This window comes from Brienomyrus brachyistius, unplaced genomic scaffold, assembly GCF_023856365.1.
Source record: "Brienomyrus brachyistius isolate T26 unplaced genomic scaffold, BBRACH_0.4 scaffold51, whole genome shotgun sequence".
NCBI lineage: Eukaryota > Metazoa > Chordata > Actinopteri > Osteoglossiformes > Mormyridae > Brienomyrus > Brienomyrus brachyistius.
The window spans coordinates 1,133,324-1,141,606 of NW_026042326.1; the positions used below are offsets into that span (position 1 = coordinate 1,133,324).

At 39.1% G+C, this 8,283-nt stretch overlaps 1 protein-coding gene across 3 annotated transcripts; it reads left to right on the forward strand.

Moving 5' to 3' along the window:
• Positions 1 to 4,469: 4,469 nt before the first annotated feature.
• Positions 4,470 to 8,283, forward strand: LOC125723812 (uncharacterized). 3 transcript variants are annotated; one of them, XM_049000612.1, is made up of 9 exons: positions 4,470 to 4,663; positions 4,752 to 4,823; positions 5,649 to 5,703; positions 5,777 to 5,806; positions 5,894 to 5,975; positions 6,163 to 6,277; positions 6,534 to 6,595; positions 7,786 to 7,860; positions 7,945 to 8,283. In XM_049000612.1, the coding sequence occupies exons 2-9, from the start codon at positions 4,769 to 4,771 to the stop codon at positions 8,074 to 8,076; spliced, it is 606 nt and encodes a 201-aa protein (XP_048856569.1). In that variant the 5' UTR covers positions 4,470 to 4,663; positions 4,752 to 4,768; the 3' UTR covers positions 8,077 to 8,283. The 3 variants fall into 3 exon arrangements, with proteins under 3 accessions (XP_048856569.1, XP_048856567.1, XP_048856568.1); XM_049000610.1 differs by having other exon boundaries at positions 4,475 to 4,663; positions 7,942 to 8,283; XM_049000611.1 differs by having other exon boundaries at positions 4,476 to 4,663; positions 5,652 to 5,703; positions 7,942 to 8,283.

Sequence of the window (8,283 nt, forward strand, 5' to 3'; positions counted from 1 at the left end):
ATAACACATTTTTGTTTGACTGTTTAACAAACACATCTAAAGTTTTTATACATTTAAACATTAACAAAAGCTGTTAATGTCTTTTCTTTAAAATTTACAAGTCTATTTTGTGTGGTTTTTCATAATAAGACTCATGAACGACTAAGTTAGTATGTTTTGGGGTCTGTATACACATCGCGGTCCTATACTTTCACAGACCTAAAGTTAAACTCTAAAGCCTCTGACCACCGGTGTGTGTGTGTGTGTGTGTGTGTTTGTGCACATGAGCATGAATATACATTTACTGAAAAAACATATTTATTAAAATAACTAAGGCTTTATTCTGTCAAAATTTTTTTTTTTAATAATTCCAGCAGATAAATGGGGTCGTTATAGTGAATCTGTAGTCTCCCTGCATAGTGGATGACTGCTGACACTGTTGAATTTGAACTATGTTTCATTAACTATCAAACAGTCTGCAGCTCCATTACCGTTGTCAACTTAGCATTGTACTCCAGCAAGCATCTCAGATCAAGCTTGTGGATTATATAAGCTGGGGCCGTGGGCACCTGGTAGGATGTCTTTATTAAAATAACTAAGACCTTATTCTTTAAAGTTTTTAATGTGTATTTGCAGCATGGTGCTAAATGCAGTTTACTGGTTCCTATTAAATATAATTAAATAATCATGTACACCTTCTTTAAAATAACAAGACTATATCCTAAATTCTTACACCCCTGCCTGATTCCACAGTTCCTACCCCACACTTATGTGGCCCCCCTCCCACCCTTCCATGACTTGTGAGATAAGAAAAGCAGACTTCTGCCTGCCTGGTCGGTCATTTCTAGCCGCTATTTAGGTTCTTCCTCAAATCCTGTTGCCTAAATGACTTATATCCCACTCATATTAATTTAAAATTTCGCTATAACAAAACAATCCTTATACATTTTAATAAAAAACGTGAACTATATATGTTTGGTGTTTTTTTGATTGAGCAAACTCTTTTGTGTTTTTTGTGTGCGTGTCCGATACAACTGTAGTTTGTATCAACTTTTTTTTTAGTTTGACCTCCGGGGTGTGTGTTTGTCTGCATGCGCGTGAATAAACATTTACTGAAAAACGTATTTATTAAAATAACTAAGACTTTATTCTGTCAAAGTTTTTAAAAATGTGTTTTGATGCATGTCACTAAATGCTGCTTAATAGTACCTAACCGGAGGTGCTCCCCCAGAGACAGTTGCTAGTCCATTTATTCTTTTAAAGACTACTGATTCCAATTTGGTGCCATATGCTTTTATCTTGTAGGCCGTAGGATAGCTCCATTTCTACCAGCTATAGGTCATGGTACGTCTGGGCTATTATGCTTAAATTCTTTATTAATTAGCGTTGGCTATGTGCTTTATAACACTGCTGATTCAGGTCTCTTGTAGATTTTCTCTTGACCGGTCAGCGCAGTCTCTCTCTTGTACATAGAAAAAAACAGAGAATACCTATTATTAGAATGTTATTTTTTAATTGAATAGCGTTTTTATCACACGAATAAAAGAAATAATATACTCACCGGGTAAGGCCTCAATGAAACTCGTACCTCTTTGGCTGGCAGGTAGGGTAAGACCTCGATGACACTCGTGCCTCTACCCTAGGAGGAAAAGGCCCCCCGCTCGACGTAATAAAATTTAATTGCTATTAACCAGGTGCACTCATATCGTTTCTCTATTAACCCATATCTGTACTTGTGCGAGGTCATATATGAAAATCAGGATTTACTGGGAGACAAAATGTCCAACTTGATGTATGGCCCAAGTTATTAGAGATGACCTTCAAAAGTGTGGCCCCATACGCTGATGTAATACAAACGCTTGCGTGAGGAAAAAACACACATACACTGTCAAAACTACCGCCAAGCGTTTTTATTGGACGACAGACCCTCCACCTCCTCCTCTCATTCTTTGCTCCAACTTTATAATTTTCCCCCAGAGTCTCAGTCTCTCAGAGTTTCTCACAGACTCGCGCAGCGGCATGGCTATCAGCTCTCCGGCATCAGACTCGCGCAGCGGCACGGCTCTCAGCTCTCCGGCATCGCTCTCTCCGAGGATTATCCAAAGCCGTGGGGACCTTACCACAGTACCGCAACACCAGACACAGCGTACGCTCACGCTCCATCAGGTAACCCACCCCGCTCAGCCCCGGCGGCGCCCGAAAAAATAATAACTTATTAAAATAACACACACTCATAAGCACTCTCCTCAATATAAAAATATAATTTTTTAAATAATAACTTAAAAATAACACACACTCATAAGCACTCTCCTCAATATAATTTTTAAAATAATAAATAATTAATAAATAATTTAAAATAATAATAATTAAATAATTTAAAATAATGATAAATAATAATTTAAAATAATAATAAATAATTAAATAATTTAAAATAATAAATAAATAAATAAATAAATAAATCCAACTCCCATGACGTCACATCGTACCACCACAACCAAGCCCCGCCCCCAAGTGACCTTTTGACCCGACCTGTCAATTTGATGGAACCGGCATCCTTCCTCTCTCTGAGAGTGAAGGCCAAAGGACTGCAGAGCCAAACGTACTTTACTCAGAAAGAAGGAATGAGGGTGAAGACTGTCGCTACAGAACTGAACAATTTACACTGTTACACATCTGAGTCATTTAAAACTGAGAGCCCCTCTCCCCCTTTTGTTAGTACTTGAAGCTTTGTTTTTGATAAGCTTTTGTTTTTGTTTTTCGATAAGATATTGAGGTCAATCAATTTAAATAATAATTATATAATAATTTTAAAAGACTCTCTTAAATATTTACTTAATCTCTTGAAAGCCAGTTATATGTTTGACTCCCCTTTCAGGATGTGACTAAGTCAAACAGTTATTTTAGATCTTCTCAAACTGATTCCACAAAGTCAATATCAGAGGCAAACTCCAGGTTGTAGCTCTGTAAGCTGGGAAAAGAAGCACTATAGAGCTGCAGTAAAGATTGCAATGATCGTTCACACTGACCCTTCACTCCCATCTGTGATCTGAGCCCCATAGGCACCCTCTAACTCAGTATTTCCCAAACTATTTTCTCTCACGGCACACTAATTACTGTGAAAAAAAATCTCACAGCACACCAACACGACATTAAGCATACTCATTCACAAAATAATAGGTTTTGCTGTTTATTGAGCACTGGCCCATAGGCTTCTTACTTGTAACGTGAAACGTGGGCTTGATTGGTTGCATATAATGAAGGGATTCTGGCTGGTAATGATGAGAGGCAAATCCACAGCTCGTCATCCTTGGCTCTCACTTTCTCTTTCTTTTTGTTTTGAGAGCGAAAGGCTTGAAAAGCTGAGCACACAACTAGGTAGTAGAAAAGGGGAGCAATATTGTAACTGCTCTGGCTGAGAAGATTGCATATAGATGCTTCTTAGCTGCACTTAACCAAGAACTATCCACCGATGGCCATATTTGGGGATGGCCCCTTCCTGTTCCAACATTACTGTGCACCACTACACAAAACAAGGTCCATACGGATCATGAACAAGTCTGGTGTAGAGGAACTTAACTGGCCTGCACAGAGCCCTGACCTCAATGTGATAGAGCACCTTTCGGATGAATTAGAGTGGAGACTGTGAGCCCAGCCTTGTCATCGTACATCAGTGCCTGACAATTCTGTCCTGGAAGAATGGTAAAGAAATTCCCATAAACACACTCCTAACCCTTGTGGACAGCCTTCCTTGAAGAGTTGAATCTAATCTAATCTTATCTATCTATCTATCTATCTATCTATCTATCTATCTATCTATCTATCTATCTATCTATCTATCTATCTATCTATCTATCTATCTATCACAGAGCTTATACAACAATAAAGATTGTTTGACTTTGCCACGAGCTGCATCCCAAATGTTTGTTTCCATTCATTTTTAATGGTGGCTTTTTGGATGAGTGTCTTGATGATCATGGCCATGATGATATGTGACACCTTGAACAGAATGAGAGCGATTGACATATAAATGTACAGGTCCGTGTATATTTTGGCCATTCGATTTTCGTTTTGGAATCAATAATTAAAAAACCAATGATGATTTGTTCAAAGTCAATATCAGAAAACAATACATTTCCGAGAGGAAACCGAAAGCACCATAAACCCCGCCATGATGTGATCGCCCACGCGTAACAGTCACTTCCGGGTTAGCACCCAATGAAAAACCAAAATGGAATATGAGTGCTCGTTTTATGTTTTTTCCCATTTGGATTTGAGCGCAAAATGGGAAATCGGAAAACGGCTCATTATCCGTTTTTTGATTTTAGTTTTCGAAATCAATACTGAAAAAACCCTCGTTTTTTGGATTTCGGTTTTGAATGGCCATGACTCTTCACAATTCCCTATCCTGCTAGAGATTCACTGCAACGATGTTTTAGGCTGTAGCCTCCTATCCAATAGAGGGCGACATATATATATATCAGTGATTTAAGTCTTGGGCGCAGGGTAAGCGAATAAGAGTTTCAATTTTCAAGAGCGGGCATTGTTGTGACAGTTAAGGTTAGTCAATAACGAAATCGAGTTTCGGATGTCAATGTTATTTATCCTTATTTAATTATAAAGCTAGTTTCTCTGGAGACTTGCTGTTACAAAGATCTTGCCACGCTGCGTCTCGGTGTTTTAAACAGTAAGTATAATTTTATTATTCACATGACGTTAATCTGCTAGTTCCTTATTTACTAATTGATTAATAACCATTTTCTTTTGGCTAATAGCAGGCAGTGCAGCGCAAATGGCTTCAAAAATTCCGGTGCACGTGGACAACCGCAGTGCAAACGCTGCAAATCGTAAGTAAATCTGCGGCTTTGCGATTGTGGATGGGCTGTATTATTTACACACTTAAGATGCCAAAATAACCTGATCTTTGTTGCCAAAAATAAAATGCCAGTGTCTAAAGCATGGGGAAGGCAGCTGTGTTTGGTAATCTATAAGCAATCACCCCCACACCAAATGATCCGCTTCTGCAGATGTTTGGGGGAGTGTAATACCTTGAATTAGGTTTCAGGAGCCGATCCTTCTGCTTTTAAATTTGTAGATGTCTCCAGTAATTTGTTACTGTCTAATCAAAGATACTGCGGTGGAGTAACGCGGTTTACCCAGTTTGTTTGAGTCGGGAACTACTGCCGATGTGCTATTAGACCAGGGATCACCAACCTTTTTGAAACTGAGAGCTACTTCACGGGTACTGAGCCATACGAAGGGCTACCAGTTTGAAACGCCCTCCTACACTTATCTAAACTTCATGTATAATAAACATGTTTTAAATACTCTTTTAGACATTGGGGGAAATCCATGTTGGTGACATCTGTATTAGACCCTGTTATGTTCACATGTTAGAATGTTTTCATTTGTACATATGGCCTGTCAGTATAACCATTGTGAATATTTTGTTCAACTATAACTAGCAGAAAAGATTTTTTTTCATGTTTTAGCTTGTATTGTGTATTTGTTTCAAAACGTAGATTTTCAGTTGTATAAAAAGGATTATGCGATCTTGATCTCTTTATGTAATACTTATAATAGATTTTTCAGAGTGTGGATATTTTGATCAGTGGGTTTGACAGAATTCAAGCAACTGCTGCACCACCTGACTTTTTTTTTCTTCTCTGAAGCAGAAGCTGCCGTTCAAGCTTCAAAACAAAGGAAAATTCAAAACGTTCTTTCAAGGTGGGTGTTGGGTGTCCATTGGTCTGTTGTTATAAAGTGAAGTTCATAACACCTGAAGTACTTGTATTTACAGGAAAAAGCCTGCCATGAGGGTCCCCAAAGGGTAGGCCTTCATTCCAGTGAACATTTATATAGACTTTGGGGGGGTATGTTGAATGTTCCTTGAGTAAACCTCTCTTTCTTTGCATAGCTGTGATGCAGAGCTGCATGAACAGAATCTTGCTTTGCAAGCCAGTAATGAAGAGCTTACAAGAAACTTCTCTCAGTCGAAGGTTAGCAGTCCTTTAATCACTTCATTCGTTCCATTGGAATGGTTGGGGTGATTTTTGTGTCACTGCGTCGTGTATTTTGGCAGTTATGTTTTGTTTCTCCCTATTTTTGGTAAAGCTATAGATATTGTATGCATCCTTTGTGGAATAGGTTGTCTAATGTGTGTGGGATGTGTGTCTTTAAATGCAGGAGCAGGTGATCCATTTAGAAGGGCAGTGCACAGCCCTTCAGCAGGAGAACATGGAAATCCGGAAGCAGCTTGATAGCTGCTGTCTGCTGCTGCTTGCTGGGAATGTTGATCCAGGTGATTCGCGTGAACTTTGAACTTGCATTTTAATGATGTTTGTAGTATATTTAAATGAATGGTGAATTACTTTGTACAACATAGAGCATTATTGACATAGATCAGCTTTACCTTGAAATGTTCCGTTTAAGCTGGGGGTTTTCTCAAAGGAAATTTCATGAGCGAATCCTGCTGTCTCTGTAGGGTAAGGAGTTGTAAAAGTTAATTATCAGTTGGCTTTCTCACAATACTGTCACGGCTAATGTATTTCTTTCAGTTTTGGGTCAGAGAGTAGCAGAAATAACGAAACAGAATGAAGACCAGCAGAAGGATGTCATGGTGAGCCCTTCATAAAGTAATTAGGAAGCACTGGTGGATTTCTAAATCCAAGCATTTGTTTGCGACCCGTGCATGACTTGAATCTGTTTTTCTACACAAATACAGGCAGTGCCTGGGGTAAGAACTGCCATAAAGCTTATTATATTAAATTAGATTCATTATTAAATTCATAATGAATGCATGCACTTCTTTTTGATGCATAAATATTTTTGTTGAAAATATTGTGCATCTTAAGCGGTTCGTCGGCTTGAGGTACAGCACAGTATGGTATGCAGTTTTATGATTGTATTACTGTGTACTGTATTACTGTTTTTCCAACTTGCAATACCAGTCAAATGTTTTTGCATGCCATAGGGTTTTCCCACTGTTCCATTTATTTCATGAACTGCAGATTTTTTTTTAATTCTTGTTAAGCACTGCAAAGTTGAGTGAAAAGAGAGAAATAAAAATATGTTATACAGGTTTCCTTTATAATATGGAAAGACAGCATTCCCCCTAGGTTTACAGCTTTGGGGGGGCAGATAGGCACTGATAGGATTCATGGTGCTCATGTGCTTCTTTTAATGACAGCAGTCAATATAACAACTGAACTAAACATCAGAACAGTGTAATAAATATTTACTTGCCACTAGAGGGTGATATTGGAACCTCAATATCACCCGTGAACAACAGGTTCGGCTGCCATCACCTTTAATTATACCACGGTCTGGTCCGGTAGGTTAGGACACTCCAGTCAGGCAAACTGAAGCACTAACAATACTTATTATTCGATTAGTTAATAAAACAATGGACTACCTCGCTGCACACAATTCCCCCGCATTCACTAAGGGCGTCTTCTCAGACAGCACAGCGCACGTGAAATAAGTTAGGCTACGATCTCAAGCTGGGTCAAAACCTGTCATCCGGTGGTGACTGGACTTCTGCTGCTTGTCTGTGGCAGGGTGTGCAACACTTGGGATCTTTTTTCTATTCTTGGGTCCAGAATTCGAATTTAAATGGAACGTGCAAATGTGAGGGATGGTAAAAATATATATTAAATGTACAGCTTAATTTTGGCCTGTTGGAATGTTCTCTTTCCATTTTGTATTGCAGACATTAATGTGCCGGCCAGTCAATGACTTTAATTGCAGTCTCTTTATATGTGACTGATTATGATTGACTATTATCCCCCCCATGCCACCACCTTAAAGAATGCTGCAGCGGATCTGCTTGGAGAGCTGAAGACTTTTGGGGAAATGGCCTTGGGACACAGACAGCAGCTGCAGGTTGGTGAACACTGTGGGCTGTTCTGGTTTTGCATCGGCAATGATTTGTGGGAGGCAGTTTTGACAATGTAAGTATTGCAGCAGGTGCAGGAGACAATGAGGGTGCTTAAGAGCAGCCAAGAGCAGCACTGTGAGGAGAGGAAGGGCTTTTCTCTGGAAGTGGAGGAGATGGAGAGGGCCCTGGACGATGCTGAAGCTCTCCTGCAGGACATATAACAGCCAGATTGTATCTTTGCTTAATCTGTAAGCTTCAGAGCAGCATACCTACTATGCTGTGCTATGTTGTACCATGATTCAAAGCCAGTCTTTCAGTATTCTTGCAAAATACTGTACTCCTTGGTTTGGAATTGTACAGTTTTGCCTCTTCCTCATAAATTTTTTAAAAATGTTATTGATATAATAAACTCTTATTTATGCTCTGCA